General features: G+C 43.3%; 1 protein-coding gene across 1 annotated transcript in view; it reads right to left on the bottom strand.

Annotated features, from left to right (window-relative positions):
• The window catches only part of ST6GAL2 (ST6 beta-galactoside alpha-2,6-sialyltransferase 2), a 52804-nt gene extending 34739 nt beyond the window's left edge, over positions 1–18065 (bottom strand). The window contains exon 1 of the mRNA XM_090271778.1: positions 17165–18065. Within this exon, the coding sequence (XP_090127904.1) occupies positions 17165–18065 (901 nt within the window). The remainder of the gene's footprint in view (positions 1–17164) is intronic.
• Between the last annotated feature and the right edge of the window lie 621 nt (positions 18066–18686).

Here is an 18686-nt window from a genome sequence, read left to right as displayed (position 1 = left end):
CTGTGAAGTATGTCATTGGTATTTTAATAGGGATTGCATTGAATCTGTAAATTGCTTTGGGTAGTATGGCCATTTTGATGATGTTGATTCTTCCCATCCAAGAACATGGTATTTGCTTCCATTTATTTGTTTCTTCCTTAATTTCTTTCTTCAATGTTATGTAATTTTCAGAATAAAGGTCTTTTATCTCTTTGGTTAAGTTTACTCCTAGGTACTTTATTTTTCTTGTTGCTATAGTAAATGGTATTTTCTTTTTGGTTTCTGTCTCTGATATTTTATTGTTGGTGTACAGAAATGCCTTAGATTTCTGTATATTTATTTTTTACCCTGCTATTTTGCCAAATTCAGTTATTATATCAAGTAGTCTTTTAGTGGAATTTATAGGATTTTCTGTGTATACTATCATGTCATCTGCATATAATGAGAGTTGTACTTCCTCTTTCCCAATTTGGATGCCTTTTATTTCTTTTTCTTGTCTGATTGCTGTGGCTAGGACTTCCAACACTATGTTGAATAGGAGTGGAGAGAGTGGACAACCTTGTCTAGTTCCTGAATTTAGGGGGAATACTTTTAGTTTTTGTCCATTGAGTATGATGTTGGCCTCAGGCTTCTCATATATAGCTTTAATTATGTTAAGGTATGCTCCCTCTATTCCCAATTTTCTGAGTGTTTTCATCATAAATGGGTGTTGTACTTTATCAAATGCTTTTTTGGCATCTATTGTTAAGATCATGTGATTTTTGTCTTTCATTTTGTTTAGGTGATGTATTATATTTATTGATTTGCGAATATTAAACCATCCTTGCATCCCTGGAATGAAGCCCACTTGATCGTGATGTATGATCTTTTTGATGTATTGCTGGATCCTGTTTGCCAATATTTTATTGAGGATTTTAGCTTCTATGTTCATCAGTGATATTGGCCTGTAGTTTTCTTTCTTTGTTGTGTCTTGACCTGGTTTGGGGATTAGAATACTGGCTTCATAGAAAGAGTTTGGGATTTTCCCCTCTTCTTGGATTTTTCGGAACAGTTTGAGGAGGATAGGAGTTAGCTCTTCCGTGAATGTTTTGTAGAATTCGCCTGTGAAGCCATCCGGTCCAGGGCTTTTGTGTGCAGGGAGATTTTGGATTACTGTTTCAATTTCCTTCTTTGTTATTGGTCTGTTGAGACTTTCTACTTCTTCTTGATTCAGTTTTGGAAGGTTGTATGTTTCTAGAAATTTGTCCATTTCTTCTAGATTGTCAAATTTCTTGTCATACAGTTGTCTGAAGTAATTTCTAACTATCATTTCTATTTCTGAGGTATCAGTCGTGATTTCTCCTCTTTCATTTCTGATTTTGTTTATTTGTGTCTTCTCTCTTTTTTTCTTGATGAGCCTGGCTAGAGGCTTGTCAATTCTGTTGATTTTTTCGAAGAACCAGCTCCTAGTTTTGTTGATCTTTTGGATTGTTTGTTTAGTCTCTATGTCATTTAGTTCTGCCCTGATCTTGATGATTTCGTTCCTTCTTCTTACGCTAGGCTTTGTTTGTTGTTGTTGTTCTAGTTCTTGTAGCTTTATGGTTAGGTTTTTTATTTGAGATTCTTCTGTCCTTTTCAGATATGCCTGTATTGCTATGAACTTCCCTCTCAGGACTGCTTTTGCTGTGTCCCACAGGTTTTGGGCTGTTGTGTGCTCATTATCATTAGTTTCTAGAAATTTCTTGATTTCTTCTTTGATGTCATTGTTAACCCATTCATTATTTAATAGCATGTTATTCAATCTCCATGAGTTTGGGTGTCTTTGATTTTTTTCTCTGAGGTTGATTTCTAGTTTCAAGGCATTGTGATCTGAAAAGATGCTTGATATGATTTCAATTTTCTAGAATTTGTTGAGGCTTGTTTTGTGTCCTATCATGTGGTCTATCTTTGAAAATGTCCCATGTGCATTTGAAAAGAATGTATATTTTGCTTCTTTGGGGTGGAAAGTTCTATATATATCAGTTAGGTCCATGTGGCTTAGTGTGTTGTTCAATGCCTGTATATCTTTGGTGTTTCTTTGCTTTGACGATCTGCCTATTGTTGATAATGGAGTGTTGAAGTTCCCTACTATGAGTGTGTTGTTGTTGATATCCTTCTTGTGGTCTTCTAGTATTTGCTTTATGTATTTGGGTGCTCCAATGTCGGGTGCATATATGTTTACCAATGTCATATCTTCTTGATGGATTGTTCCTTTAAGTATTATGAAATGTCCTTCTTTGTCTCTTTTTATTGTCCTTGCTTTGAAATCCATTTTGTCTGATATGAGAACTGCCACCCCGGCTTTTTTTTCCGGTCCGTTTGCTTGGAATATTTTTTTATATCCCTTTACTTTCAGTCTGTGTAAATCTTTTGTTTTGAGGTGTATTTCTTGTAGATAGCAAATATGTGGGTCCCCTTTTCTTATCCATTCCGTTACCCTATGTCTTTTAATTGGAGCATTTAATCCATTTACATTTAAGTTTATTATTGATGTGTATTTATTCATTGTCCTTTGTACCTCTGTTCCTCTCCTCTCTTGTTCTTCTTTTTTCTTAGAACACACCCTTTAGCATCTCTTGCAATGCTGGTTTGGTGGAGATGTATTCTTTCCGTCTTCCTTTGTCTGAGAAACTCCTTATTTCACCTTCTGTTTTGAATGAGAGCCTTGCTGGGTAGAGTATCCTTGGTTGTAGGCCTTTGTTTTTCATTGCTTGAAATATTTTTGACCATTCCCTTCTGGCTTGTACTGTTTCTGTTGAGAAATCAGTTGATAGCCTTATCGGAGCTCACTTGTAAGTTATTTGCTGTTTTTCTCTTGCTGCTTTTAGGATTCTCTCTTTGTCTTGAAATGTTGCCATTTTAATTATGATGTGCCTTGGAGTGGGTTTTGGGGGGTTCCTCTTTATTGGAACTCTCAGTGCTTCTTGGACTTGTATAACTTTTTCTCTCATCAGGTTCGGAAAATTTTCTGTCACTATTTCTCCTATCAGTTTTTCAATTCCATGCTCCTTTTCTTCTCCCTAATTCCGATGATCCTGATATTATTGCTTCTCATGCTAATCTGTAATTCCCTTACATCTTGTTCATATTTTTTAAATCTTCTTTCATTTTGCTGTATTGTCTGGGAGTTTTTCTCTACATTATCTTCTAACTCACTAATCCGATCCTCTGCTTCGTTTAGTCTGCTTTTGACTGATTCTACTGTGTTTTTCAGTTCAGAGATTGAATTCTTCAATTCTTCCTGGTTCTTGTTAACAGTTTCTATGTCTTTTTTTATGCTGATGTAGTTCTCTGCAAGTTCCCTGTAATTTTCTTGGAGCTGCTGGTAACTTCCTTGGAGGCTGTCATAGTTGTTTTTAAGGATGTCGAGTATATTGAGCTTCTTTACCACCATTGTTTTGAATTCCATGTCTGATGTTTGGGTTATGTCTATTTCATCTATCTCTCTTTCTGAGGGTTCCTTTTCTTTTCATTGAGGGGTTATTTTTGAGTCTTCCCATGTTGGATTCTTTTCGTTTTTACTTATTTATTTATTTGTTTTTTTGGGGGGTGGGATGGTCTGCTTTGACTTCCCTCCTTTGTGGTATGAGATTCTTTATGGGAGATCTGGGGGTTTCAGTGGTGCAGTCTCTTTGATCTCCTGAGCCTGATGTTCTTGAGTTACCCTTTATGTCGTTTGTTTATGCTGTCTGGTTATATTTCAGATGTTCTTTGGTAGGATCTTCCTTCTGGCTAGTTGGTTGGGAGTCACTCTATCCGCTTTGTCTTGAGTTCTTTTGTGGAGATGATGTTAAAGACATAAACACACAGCCCAGGCAGGAGACCCACACCCTCAAAAAATATCCCCCATCCTCTATCCTGCTATCGTCAGCCGACGAGCCCGTATTAATATAAATGTAAAGAGATTAGAGCTTTTATACTATAATAAGAATAGATAAGAATTGTTTTCAGGGAGAAAAAATATAATTTTTTATAGAGTGCGTGATAGGTTAATAATAGTTGAGACTATGCAAACCAGTAGGTAATATTTACATTGTATGTTAATAAAAATAGAAGAAAACGATGGAAAAATGCATAATATAGTAAGAAAGTGGGATTGTATTTTATTGGGTTTATATAGTAATTATATTGTATTATTTAGAATGATAGAGGGGCTAAACTAGACACACAGTCAAATAAACAATGATTGAAGAGAAAGGATGAGAAGGAGAGGTTATATGCAACACGTTAGAGATAGTTTGTTTTTCTTTTGGATGGGAAAAAAACCAACAAAAAAAGAAGAAAAGAAGAAAGAAAGAAAGAGAGAAAAGAAGAAAGAAGAAAAAACTAAAATAAATAAATAAAATAAAATCCCAAGAAAAAAGAAGAAAAGAAACAATAAAGAAGAAAGAAAGAAAGAAGAAAAAGAGAGAAAAGAAAAGAAAAAGTGAAAAAAACAACAACAAAGGGATGTTTTTACTCCATTTTAGCATTGGTGTGTCGCCTTCTTTTTCTGCGTCCGCAGCTGGTCTAGTGTGGCGGTTCCCCGGTTCTTGTTTCTTGCAGCACTGGTGTGCGCCTGCGGTTGCAGCAATGGTGTGCGCCCGCGGTTGCCGGCACGGCACGCTCCCTTGCTGCCCGCCGGAGCCAGCTGAGGTGTCCTTGCGCGCGCCCCTGCCCCGCAATTGGGGCCTATTGTTGCCGGGCAGAGGTGGTTCCCTGTTCGCGACGAGGTGTCCCTGCGCGCGTCCCTGCATGGGTGCGAGCGGCCCGAGAGCTTGCCCCGCGATTGGTGCCTATTGTCCCCAGGCTGAGGTGTTTTTTTGCTCACGTGCCCGTGCCCTTAGTCCCGCTGAGCCGAGCTCCCGGAGTTGGTCTCTGGCCTCTTAGGGCAGGTCCCGGACACTTGTGCTCAGTGGAAGTAAGCTTCTGTGAGTAACTGCCTCCCGCTGTTCCCGTGCTGCAGCCGCCTGCCTTCCCTCACCCGTCTGGGTGGGCACGAGCAGAGCCTGCGCTAGTGGTCTGCTTTCCAGCCTGGGGCCCGGTGCCCACGGGAGCTGGCTAGGGGTGTCTGCGCACGGTCCTCTGCGTGTTCAGTGGGCCCTCCCTGTGCCCATTGGGGCACTGATCTTATGTCCGTTGGGGAGTGTCCTAGGGACGCCTGGACTCACGGCCCACGCACCTGGGCCAGTGAGTGAGAGCACTTCCCTATGCGCGCCCCCAGGACCCAAGGGTAGGGTTGGGGAATGTATGAGCGCGCCACTGCACCTGCGCTCCTCAAGGACGGCTTACCACCCCCAAACTTTCCTCCTGTCTCCACCGTCCACTAGAGAAAATTATAAAGGAGAGTTATGTTCTCACTTGCCCGGGAGCACGTTGTCTCCTGTCCTTCAGCGCCAATATCACTTGGTCGAGTCCTGTCTCTGCCAGCGGGCAGAGATCCACTCTCCTCCTGACTTCCCTCTGGGGAAGCCTGTGGTCACCAAAAAGCCTTTGTGTCCTTCCAGCCGCAGCTCGGGCAGCCGCTCCAGTCAGGAATCCCATTTCATCCCCTTTTCCTCCGCTATGCTCACTAAACAGGTTGTTCCCAGATGGATTTTCTCTAATCCAGCAGTGCCTTGGCTCGACTCCTACCAGTGTCCAGCTGCTCACTGAGATGTTCTGTCTGCAATTAGCTCAAACTGCAGACGGGTTTTGGGAGCTGAAAACGCAGCCTCCCCTCACTCCTCCGCCATCTTCTGGATACAGCAATCTTGGTGGTAGGTCTTGCTTTTCATCACATTGAATACTGCTTGCCAGTCCCTTCTTGCCTGCAAAGATTCTTTTGAGAAAACAGCTGATAGTCTTATAGGCACCCCTTTGTAGGTAACTCTGCTTTTCCCTTGCTGCTTTTAAGATTCTCTCTTTATCTTGAACCTTTGGCATTTTGATTATGATGTGTCTTGGTGTGGTCCTTTTTGGGTCTAGCTTGTTTGGTACTCTGTACTTCCTGGGCTTGTTTGTCTATTTTCTTTGCCAAATTTGGGAAGTTTTCCTTCATTATTTTTTCATATAAGTTTTCAATTTCTTGCTCTTCCTCTTCTTCTGGCATCCCTATGGTTTGGATGTTTGTACATTTAAAGTTGTCCGAGAGGTTCCTAAGCCTCTCTTTTTTTTTTCAATTCTTGTTTTCTCATGCTGTACTGGTTGACTATTTTTTTTCTTCCTTATGTTCTGAATCATTGATTTGAACCCCGGTTTCTTTCCCTTCACCATTGGTTTTGTGTGGATTTTCTTTCGTTTCACTTAGCATAGCCTTCATTTCTTCCCCTATTTGTTTGCCATATTCAAGCATATCTGTCAAGTCTGTGAGCCTCTTTATCACTAGTGTTTTGAATTTTGCATCTGTTAGTTGGCTATCTCCTCCTCTGTTAGGTTGACTATCTCCTTGTCACTTAGCCCTCCCACTGGAACCTTGATCTGTTACCTCTTTTGAGCCATACTTCTTGTCTCCTCATCTTGACAGGCTCCTGTGTTTGTTTACCTCTGTGTCTTAGATAGAGCTTTCGTTCCTGTTATTTTGTAAGGGGCGGAGCCTTAGGTATTTGTGAGTACAGGGTGACCCATTTCACTACGTTGTGTTGTTGTATGTGGGGGAGGGGTCAGAGAGGGAACAATGCCGCTTGCTCAGCACTAGCCCCTTTTCCAGGCACTTCTCACACTTTCGTATGGGCCTGACACCTCTCTAGCTGTTGTCCTGGCCATTGTTCCCAGAGTGGGAGGGTCTGCAGATGTTCTAGGACCACTGGGGCCCTTTAAACAAGTGGACTCTGCTGAGAGACAGGAAGTTTCTTCTTCCACCCCAACTCTCACTGGTTTTCACAGTCAGAAGCAATGAGGCTTGATTTTTCCTGGGGCTGGAACCATGAGCTGTGCAGTCTGCTCAGGAGCTGGGAACGCTCCCTAGGTGTCCTTCCTCACTTTTTAAAACGTGTGACTGCGCTTTCCGCCGACCTGCCACTGCCACCACACCACATCCTCTCTCCTGGCTCTGCCCCTTCTACCTGTCTGAGTATTTCTTCTTTATATCTTTGTTTGTTGGACTTCTGCACAGCTTGATTTTCTGGAACTTCTGGTTGTCTCTAGTTTTGAGGTAGTGAATTCCTTCTTAGTTGTGGAGGGAGATCCAGCATGTCTGTCTAGGCCTCCATCTTGGCCGGGGTCCCCAGTTTTATTTTTAATGCATGCTGATATGACAACTGTCACAATACAGTCTAACAAAATTGTTTCAAATGATGTTAAAGACAACCAAGCACTACTACAGCCATCTTATGGGAAAAAAAACCAATAAACTTTTTGGACAACCCAATACATACATATGTCTTGAAATTTCCTGTGCCAGCTCATGGGTTTCTCAGAAACCAACCTAAAACCAGAGTTAATCAGCAATAAGGTATTTCCATAGGCCATCTTTAGTTTCAAAAATTCTATGTATATTTCGAGTTCAACTTGGAACAATGACAATACCTATCTGTGAGAGAGTAAGAGGTAAAATTATGCATTTCTGATTTGCCAAAGAGCCTTGGGGATACATACCACATTTATGGTGACCATACCCCACTCAAGTCCCTAAAGTGGTTTACCTTCTGCACATGAGTCCTGCTATCCCTTCCTGCAGAGTGTCCTTGGGAGAGATCATCCTACTCCTTGAATAGTAGAAACTCGGCATTGTGTGCCACCATTAAAATCACATTTCAAAAGGTGCCTCTCTTGACAAGCACTGAACCAGAATTCATATTCCAGATTTGAGCACCAAATACTATAGATATACTTTGGAACACAAACAATGCATACAGGGTACCTAGGTATGTCATCAAAAAGCCCTACAATGTTCTTTTAGGAGAAATTTTGCAACAGTCAGCAAGCTATTACCTGCCACCTGTTTTAGTAAATAAAGCTGTACTATAACAAACACACACTCATTTATTTACCTATTGTCTAACAGCAGAGTTCAGTTGTGAGACTCTATGGCTCACAGAGTCTAAAACATTCACCACCTGGCTCTTAAAAGCAAAAAGTTTGCCACTCTCCAGAATCTTATTTTTTTGGTTTCAGAACCCTTTTACATTCTTGAAAATGTATAACAACCAAAAGACATTATGTTTATTTGGAGGATATCTATCAATTGTACCACATTAGAGTGGATAATAGAAAAAATTTAAATGTTAATTTAATTTAAAATAACATTTTTTATTAAAAATACACTGAGTGACTTTCTAGAAGACAGTTGGTTTCTCTCAGTTGCTTCTGCATCTAATCTGCTGCAAAATATTGCTTTAGTTGAAGTATATGAAGACTCAGATATATCATTGAAAATAAAGGACTATTTGAAGTCTTTCTAGATTACTAGGAAGTCTTATTTGATTCTTCATTAAAACTTGACAAGTGTGGGACTTTCAGCCAAGATGTAGGCGTAAACAGACATGCTGTGTCTCCCTCCACAACTAAGAAGGAATACAACTACCTCAAACCTAGAAACAACCAGAAGTTGCAGAAAATCAAACTGCATGGAAGTCCAGCAACAAAGACATAAAGAATACTCATCCAGACAGGTAGGACGGGTGGACCCGGGGCGGAGAGGACATGGTGTGGTGGCGGCAGCGGCAGGCTGGCAGAAAGCACAATCACACATTTTAAAAAGTCAGGAGGGACACCTGGGGTGTGTTCCCAACTCCTCACCAGACCTAGCAGCTCATGGTCCCAGCACTGGGGAAAATCAAGCCTCATTGCTTTTGACTGTGCAGACCAGTGTGGGTTGGGGTGGAAACAGAAACTGCCTGTATCTCAGCAGAGTCCGCTTGTTTAAAGGGCCCTCATGGTCTGGTCCTAGAAAGTCCGCAGACCCACTCACTCTGGGAATGACGGCCAGAGCAGCAGCTAGAGGGGCGCCAATCCAGTGTGGAAGTGGGAGAGGTGCCTGGAAAAGGGGCGAGTGCTGGGCAGGTGGCATTGTTCCCTCTCGGACCCCTCTACCACATACAGCGCCACAATGTGGTGAAACAGGTTGTCCTGTACTGACAAATCCTTAAGGCTCCTCTCCTTACAACGTAAGAGGAGTGATAGCTCTACCTGGGATGCGGAAGCAAACACAGGAGCTTGTCAGAATGAGGAGACAGAGAAGTATGGCCCAAAAAGGGGAACAGATCAAGGTTCCAGTGGGAGGGCTAAGTGACGAGGAGATACCCAACCTCTCAGATGAGGAGATAGACAACCTAACAGATGCAGAATTCAAAACACTGGTGATAAAGATGCTCACAGGCTTGACAGATATGCTTGAGTATGGCAAACGCATATGCTAAGTGAAACGAAAGAAAATCCACACAAAACCAATGGTAAAGGGAAGGAAACGAGGTTTCAAATCAATGATTTAGAACATAAGGAAGGAAAAAACAGTCAATCAGTACAGAATGAGGAAGCAAGAATGGAAAAGAATGAGGAAAACTTCCCAAATTTTGTGAAAGAGATGGACATACAGGTCTGGGAAGCACAGAGGGTCCGGGCGAGCTGGACCCAGAGGGGACCACACCAGGACACATTATGATTGAGATGCCAAAGGTGAAAGATAAAGACAGAGTCCTGGGGGAAGCAAGAGAGAGGCAGAGAGTTGCCTACAGGAGGGTTCCTATAAGACTGTCAGCTGATTTTTCAGAGGACACTTTGCAGGCAGGAAGGGACTGGCAAGTAGTATTCAATGTGGAAAGGCAACCTGCAACCAGGATTACTCTATCCAGCAAGGGTATCATTTGGAAAGGAAGGGCAGATGAAGTGCTTCTCAGACAAGGTAAAGATAAAGGAGTTCATCATCACCAAGCCATTACTATATGAAATGTCAAAGGGACTTACTTAAGAAAAAGATCAAAACTATGAACACTAAAATGACAACAAACTCACAACTATCAACAACTGAATCTAAAAAAATAAAAACAAAATCCAACTAAGCAAACCAGAATAGGAACAGAATCATAGGTGTGGGGATCATTTGGAGGGTTATCAGCTGGGAGGGGTGAGGGGGAGAAATGGGGAAATGGTGCAGGGACTAAGAGGCATAATCGGTTGGTACAAAATAGGCAGGGGGATGTTAAGAATAATATAGGAAAGGGTGAAGCCAAAGAACTTATATGCACGACTCATGGACATGAACTAAGGGGCGTGGGATTGCTGGAAGGGAAGGGGGTACTGGGAAGAGGGGAGAGCAAAGGGGAAAAAATCGGAACTACTGTAGCAACATAATCAATAAAATATACAAAAAAATATCTTGACAAGTGCTAGTTCTGTGAAAGGTAGTTGCAATGAGGAATGTGACACAATATCAATGAACTTTTCATGCTAATGAGTTGCATTAAAACCCATTAGTTTATCTTGCTCTTAAAGTGGATAATTCACCCATCTATAATTTTGTAACACTGTAGGATGATCATCTGGAATTATCAGTTCAATAAGTTAACCAGATCTTCCAAATATTTATGTATTTTGTTATAAAAGAAATCAGGCTCTTGCTTGAAAGCCTAAATTTTATCATTGGCAACAAACAATGTTAGTTATTTTCCTAAAAGTGACAGACTCACTTAATTCCTTTATGAGAGAATATCTGCCAATGTCCAAGACTGAATAAAGTCTGTCAGTTACTGGTTTCAAGTAAAACTTATGTTTCATGATAAAAATTGCTAGTTCTGTTCAAAACTCACATAAATGTTTTTCCACTGTGTGTTGGTATGCAGAGTGCTTTTCAAGTTACTTTGCACTTTGTCTTAAAACACTGGTACTCGAAGACTGAAATTTAATAATACCAGCAACTTTTACTGCTTCATCAAGGATACCCCTAAGTGAAACTGGAACTTTTTTCTCTTACTGCTGTAGATGGCAGTGAAAAGTACCATGTCTAGTAGCACTGGATCCCACTGCCTTGATTTGTACCAAAAAGCAGTTATATCCACCAATGTTTTTGTAACATCAGTGCAAATATAATTATAAAAATGGTTTTCACTGTGTGAATTCCTGAAAGGGTCCTGGGCTCCCCAAGTATAAGCAGACCACACTGTGTAAACCCAAACCTCAGGCAACCCTGCCTGACAAGGCAGAGCATGAGAAGAGTCTGAAAACAGAGAGGGAAACTGTAGGAACACAGAGGTAGTCCGGAGGTGCTGCCAGTTCTCCCACTAAACCATGCTACTCTCAGACACAGCTCTAAGTTAAGGTGAACAAACTGAGGATCCTAAGCAGTGGCTGCATTTCAAATTAGGCAATTCCAAATTCATCTCATCAGTCCTGAAAACTGCACAGCTTTTAAATGCCAGAGTTCACACTGAGGTGTTTTAAGCCTTCAAACACCACCATATGGCACAGGGCACAGAAGTATAATTTCGATGACCTCCTTTAGAAGTGGTAGGAGTTTGAAGAGTTAAAAGGCCAATTCTGTGGTGGAGGCAGGGAGGTAGAGCAAAGGCTGAAGCTCCTTAAAGCTGTCTGTGAGCAGAATTGGGCCAGGTAGAAGGGCAGTGTGAAGAGGACAAGCTGAGAGTGTGCCCATCAGACAGACTTGTTTTGTAAACATATGTCTGGCTGTGTGTGCCCCACCTTAAAGAGGAAGCCGTCTTAGAAAAGAAGAAACAAAACAGACAGCAAGCACAAGGGGAGTAAAGTAAAGCCCCATTTCTGGAAAAGGTATTTCTAGGCTAGAGCCGGTTTACGTCGACTTGAGAAAAGAACCAGGCTAGATGCACACACTGAAGGAAGATTAAAGCCCTTCAAGGAGTAGCCAGCCAGGAGGCCCACAAGCAGTCACTGCCCTGCCCTGGGCATGGCTCCCACACCTCTCCCTCCTTTCTTACACTCATCCAGAAAACAAAATTTGCAACAGTACGGAAGCAAAAGCCTGCAGTCCTTAGGGAATTCATCTTGTTCTGACTCCCCCACCCTCGTCTGTCTCACCTTTCCCAGGACTCCTGCAGTGTGACTTACTTTCTTCATGCCATCAAATCTAGGCTCTGGAATGATTTCTCTAAAATAAAAAAATGACCCATCAATCCTCTGCTTCAAAGATTGCAATGTTTCTCACCCTGGGCCCAGTGGTCAGAGCTGGAGTTTCTGGAGACCCAGATTGGGGTTGGATGGAGTCTAGGCTCCACCCACTGGGCATTCTAGGTGCCTATTCCTTATCTGTAAAACAGGAGTAATTGCATCTATTATTTAGGGTTGCAAGACTCCGGCAGTTAACATAAAAGCGTCTGGTACTGTAACACCCTACCTATAATTACAATCATTGAGAGAAGTCTAACTTCTGGAGAAGGATGCACAAGTGTTACGGCTACATAGGCGAGATTAAACACTCTGACGTGGTTTATAAAGTAAGCAAAGGATTTTTAATGATGGCCAGGAGTTGGGCAGACCCTGAGCTGGTCTCTAACATGCTCCAACCTACAATGGAGTCTAAACGCTGGGTTTTTATACTGGTGCAGTCTCTTTGTTTCTTCTTTGGCGGGAAACAGCCTTAGGAAGAGGGGGCTGGGCAGGACTGCAGGAATGTCTTGGCAGTAACAGAAACAGAAATTCACAAGGCTATAAGGTTATCTTCGGCGGCAGCATAGCTCTTCAGCCAGGGACAAACTCCCTGCGAAGCAATTTATTTTCAAAGGGCTAGACATTCTGCAAAGCACAACCTTCACAAATGTTATAAACCAGACACAAGTAAATGGAAGGTGATAGAGGCTGAGGTCCTTTTAGCTTGTAAATCACTAATTGCTATAACATTCTTTCTTACATTCCTTTTTCCAAGGCCTTTTAGCAAGTCCTTGCTACTTCTTACAAAGAACACTTAAAGCCCTTACATACTTACATATTAAAACTTTTTACAGGGAATATTTGGTGCCCATACACAAGCACATCTTGAAGCTGACCTCTTGTCCACTTATCTTCCTTTCTTTCCTGTCCCCTCCCAGCCCCTGCTGCCCCTCCAGCTCTCTTCACCTGAACCCTGCACCTGTGGCCTGGATTCCCCTCTTCTGGGCAGTCTTTGTTAACCTCCTCTCTCTGGTCACACATCAGCCCTTACCTTGGGTTAGGAGTCTGTTGTCTTCCTTTTCAGTTTATGTCTTTCTCAGTCCTTCTCCGAACCACAGTATTGTCATTGCCTGTTCACAGCCTGTCTTCCTCACTAAACTACAGAGGATTTGAGGTTTAGGCCTGTTCCCTATTCATCTTTCTGTCACTAATACCTAGCAGAGTTATCGGGCCTCAGAGAGATGGGGATCAATAAATACTAAATGCTTGTTGAATAACTTTATGATCTATCCTTCTTTTTCTTTTCTTTCCTTCCTTCCTTCCTTCTTTCTCTCTTTCTTTTTTCTTTCTTTCTTTCTTTCTTTCTTTCTTTCTTTCTTTCTTTCTTTCTTTCTTTCTTTCTTTCTTCTTTCTTTTTCTTTCTTTCTTTCTTGAGATGGCACACCCAGACTCTGCCCACTGGGAGGTACTATATGCTCTCACCAGCAAGTACTGCGGGCTCCACTCCCTACACACACCCTCCCTCCATTTCCCACACACTTTCCAGAATTTGAGTTTCAAGTACACAGGTCCTGATCTCCCACATCAAGGTCACTACTGTTACTTTAGAGTACACAATTCTCCTCTGCAGTGTGTTTCCACAGGACTGCTGGCAGATGATCTCACTACCAAATTATTCTTTATATAAATACTTGGGCGATGAAAAGATCTCACTGCTTCTAGGAAAGAATGTTCCACATTGCCAAGACAGTGCAGTTTGCTTTTCAATAACGTATTCAAAGCGGAAGTGTTGACAACTGTGACAGCATTCTTTAAAACAATTACAGCCTAACAGAACTGGGAAACAGGAATAGAACTGTGAATAGAACCAGCAGAGGGAGCCAGAGGGAAGCCAGCTAATATAGAAACCCAAGGGCAACTGAGTCTTCCTCTTGGGGGGTGAAGGGGCGTGACTGCTAAATTTTCAGGGCCAGTTCAGCCTGGAGACAACTCCTGGCAGTGCTGACATGGAGCTAGCACCAGGTTCTTCCCTAGCTCTGCCCTCAGTTTTTCATGAGACTATGTTTGTAAGTATTTTGATCTTCACTTAACCAATCCACAAGAAATTTTTAGGGGTCAAGATGAATTTAGCTAAATAGTGCAGCATGCTCCAGTATTACAAGCTGCCTGGAAGAATCTACTAGTGACTTTGTGTTTATCAAGAGAACCATTAACAACTATGTGTTGATAAGCATGTATACATTCAGGTGAGTAGGAAGGAGAAACTCACCACCTCACATGCACAAGTGCTGATACTAAGAGATACCAGCTTATAAAAATGAAGGAGTTTTTGTTTTTATAAATTGTACTATGCTATGATAACATAGTCTTAAAATGGTAGGTACAAAACTGGATTCAAAGGAACCTAAGCAAAACAATAGAAAACTTTAAATACTTGTGTTTTTCAGTTAAGATTCTCCAATTCTAATAATAAAGCCTCATGTGAGTGCAGAGAATATATTAAATCTGGATAGTAGAATTAATAAAGATGTGACATTTCATGTTCCTCTGAAACGTGTAATGTCCAGTGTCTTTCACACTATTCCAAATTGTGGAAAGAGTTTATGAGACATTGGTCAGGGACATTTATGCCAGAATAAAGAGCAGAGGAATTCTCACTGACATCCAAGAGCAATCCAAATGTGCAACTATGATTCAGAGGTGTTTAAAATCCTGCAAAACAAAACCAAAAGCTAGTTACTGCCTGCTTTACAGTATAATATTTAAATTCCTTCTTATATTATTAACGATGATCCTGGAAATGAGGAAGAACTGGTGTTACTTCACTCCAGGAACCTCTAAACCACTGCTTTTCCTCATCAATTGCAGGCTGCTCTGCTCCAGCTTTGGCTACACATTTATGTGACACATGGACAGTGTTATTATAAGTCTGCTGTAATGTCAGCAAAGGGACACTGGGACTCCAGACCTCAAATCTAGATTTGTGTCTTTTTTTTTTTAACTTAAAAAAAAAATTCACATTCAGTCTCATTCCCAAGAACATCTGAAATGAGGTCTGGGTTGTGAAGCCTGATTACGATGGCATCACCCCATCTAAAGATGGTTCTGGATCTGGATATTAACCACTCCTAAAGGACACAGAACAGCTAACAGGTCCAGGAAACAACAGGTATTCTTTTCTAACAAGTAAGAGATGTGCCCTGAATGTCACTTCCAGATTAGTTATCAGCAACAATTGTGAGAATGTATTAGATTTGGTTGTTTTACATTGGCACTTCAGGCGGAGGCTGTGTCTGGTTCACATTTTTTTCTTTGGCACCTAGTACAGAAGCTGGCACATAGTGGCAGTTAAATACCTGTTTCTTAAATGAGTTAATGGGCCTAAAGGGACAAGCTGCTTGCTCACTGGTGCAGCAACAGAATTAGTCTGGGAATGGAGGGAAGTCAAAGTCCTTAGAGCAAAGACTGAAGTTTCCTGAAGAAGGAATTCTGTGTTCAGGCAAATCCTGCCTGAGCTTCCCACCTGCCAGCCTGTCCTGCAGATTTTAGGCTCCAGATATCACCTTTTACATGAACTTCTGGATCACCTGCTTTCTCTACAAATTTCAGAATTGCCAGTCCCCACAATCACAGGAGCAAGTCCTTAAAATAGTTCTCTTTCTTTCTATATATATAACCCATCAATCTGGACAGGAACTATGAAACAGATGGTCCCCAGGGCTCTTGACAAGGATTTGAAAATGGGCATCTGGGATGTGGTCCTGTTACAGAAACAGGAGAGTCCAAGAATCCCTGGAGTTTGTGGCTGGGGGACGGGAAGAAGGAAGCAGCTTTCAGAATGCCTCCACATGCCTGAGGCTGATGTCCGGTGTCTTTCATTATGTAAATTGCTTTAATGCATCCAAGGCCTCAGATGGATGGGAGGAGTCTTTAACCAGGTGATGGTGTGGAAGGCACACAGAGCCTACGTGGGGTTCTGTGAATGGTCAGAACTATTGGCAACACCCACTGCATCAGAGGACGCAGTCAGGGATATATAGGCAGCTACGAACACTTTAGGGGTGGCGCGCTCTGGGGCTGTCTCCGTCGCTGGTGAGTGTTCGCAGAGGTGCTCTGGAGAAGGAGAGGAGATCCACGCGGTTTACAGAAAGAAGACAGTTCGCAAGGAGGCTGAGAATCCAGGTGGTCCTGCATTGAGAGCTGGAGGGCACCACAGCACAGAAAGGACCTCGCCAATCAGATTGAGTGATTGGCAGCTGCTGGTAAAGCTGAACTGTGTTTGGGAAGTAGGGAAACGGTGTTTCTGACCCCCCTAAAACTGGTTAGGTTTGATAGAGGGGAGGCAAGGATATGTGTAACTGTTAAATAATTTTTCTTTTCACTCAAATATAATATTCAGAGTTGTAATTTTGGTGGTGGGCAATCGGACCCCTAACTAAAGAGCCCGTGGGTTTGTTTTCAATTGGAGCAGCCCAGGGGTTCTGTAACAGTCCTGTTATTTACCTTCTTGGAGAAGAGCCCTGCTCGATGCACCGGCTATAACCAAAGGTGAGATTTGTACCAACGGGTGGAAATTCAGAATTCATTATTGGAATAGGAAAGATGTTCTCTCAATAGCAACCAGGTTCTCTTCAAAGCCCACACATCGGTTTAGTGCCTAACTACAATCACCATGAATACTTCTCTTTGGAGGTGGCACATCTACCTTTCCTTGCTTCTTGGGAATTCTCTTTCCTTTCTCGCCTCTTATTATAACTACCACACTACGGGTTCATCAGGCTTTTGAGGACCAGGCTGGGAGACTATCAGCTCAGAACATGGTTTCTAAGGGAGAGGAATCCTGAGATAGAAGCAGTGAGGAAGGTCATGGCTGCAAAAGGCGGGGTGCTGGTCTTCCACTCCTCCTGACACCCACCTATGTGGAGCATATCTCTGCTCTAAAACTGCCCGGAAGGATACCTCTGCTGGGATCTCAAACAGGGTCTTATAGACTCAGCTACAAAAAGGCACTCCTCAGCTAATGTCCAAAAACATCGAGCGCTATGGCACAAGTCTGCCCTGCCAGTGGGGACAGAGGAAGGTGAAGACACAGCTAGCCCTAATTACACACCGAGCTAAAGCCTGTGATCAGAGGCCCCACGATGACACTCACCTATCTCCTCCCCCAAGGAGGAGTTGAGGATGGCGCCAGCAGACATGACCACCGCGCAGGAGCGAAAGCCCCGCGGGTGCAGTTGGCTGAGTGGCACGGTGGGGACCACTGCCTGCCAGCCCAGCGCCGAGAAGGGCGGCTCAGTGCCATCGAGCGTGCGCACGCGCACCCGGTGCCGCAGCCCGCACAGCAGAGCCGCCCGGCTCCGCCCCACCGCACGTCTCCCGCGGAAGCGCACACCATGCTTGTTGGAGGTCAGGTAGTCCTTCATGGCCTTCTGCAGGCGTGGGATGAGCATCTTGGAGGAGACGTTTCCCTTCCAGAGTCGGTGCAGGAAGGCCCTAGACATGGAGGAGTACAGCCTGTCTCCATCGTCTCCCTTCTCCAGCAAACGGCTGCTTCTCTGGTATAGGTGCCGTTTCTTAACCATGGATACTCCCAACCGCCGGCCAGGGTGCCTGGCAGAAAGCAACTCCAATGCCCCCTGAGTAAAGCTATGAGGCCCTCGCTGACCAGCAGCAAAAAAGTAGTCGTCGTCCTCCATGTAGAATGTACTTTGAGATTTTCTTCCAATCTGGGATGAAAAGAACTTATTTTCAACCCCACTTTGCACCTGGGCCCATTTCTGCACGTCGCGAGGCCTCGTGGTGTGTCCATCCGCCAACCCCTTGTGTGCCTCCACGCTTTCGGGCAAGGAGGGCTCCTGCATGGCACCCATGATGGCTCTCTGCTTCCCCTGCCTGGGCAGGAGCCTCTTGGTCTTCAGGAAGGCAAAGGAGCCAGGCGCAGGCTCTGCAGGGCTGCTGTCCGTGAAGTAAATGAAAATCACCAGGAGGAAGAGACCCCAAGCAAATATCCCACAAAGCGTTCGTCTTCTCCACTGCTTCAAGTGTGGTTTCATGGCAGGGCTCTGCGGTCAACAGCTGGTGTCCTAAGGCAGCTGGCGTTGAATGAACCTGAAAAACAGGTCTGCGGTTAGCCAATGTGGACATCTGACAGACATCACTGGGGACAATCTATCTTTGCAGTGTTCCTGTTGAGGAGGGTCAGAATCGGCACCAGAAACCAGGATCATCAGGGAGGTTTTACTAAATTCAGGTGTCCTATTTCTCCCAACCCCCAACCTCTGCAAAGGGTCCCATCATCTCAGCTGAGAGTTTTGAGACAGGAGGTGGAGTGGGTGTGTATTTGGAAACCCTCTCCAGGTCACTCAGTGACCTGTTTGTCTCCCCACCTTGACAGCTGCTTAATAGGGACTATACCAACAACCTTTCCCTGAAACTGGGTTTATAGAATTATAATTTCGTGAAACAAAGCAGGAGAGTTGAGCAGAGTCTGCCTTCTCTTACCTGCATATTAGACAGCCAAAAGCTCAAAGCATGTATATTGTACAGCAACATTGCTGTGTATTACTAAGGGGTGACAACCATACCTGATTCCCCGCGGTCTCCCCCAGGTCTGGGAGGCTGCCTGAAACACACCAGTAGTCCACCCATGGTTCTGAATAGGCAGTGCTTCAGTG

This window comes from Furipterus horrens, unplaced genomic scaffold (assembly GCF_987537825.1).
Source record: "Furipterus horrens unplaced genomic scaffold, mFurHor1.1.pri manual_scaffold_3, whole genome shotgun sequence".
In the NCBI taxonomy this organism is placed as follows: domain Eukaryota; kingdom Metazoa; phylum Chordata; class Mammalia; order Chiroptera; family Furipteridae; genus Furipterus; species Furipterus horrens.
This window is presented reverse-complemented; position numbering and strand designations above follow the sequence as displayed.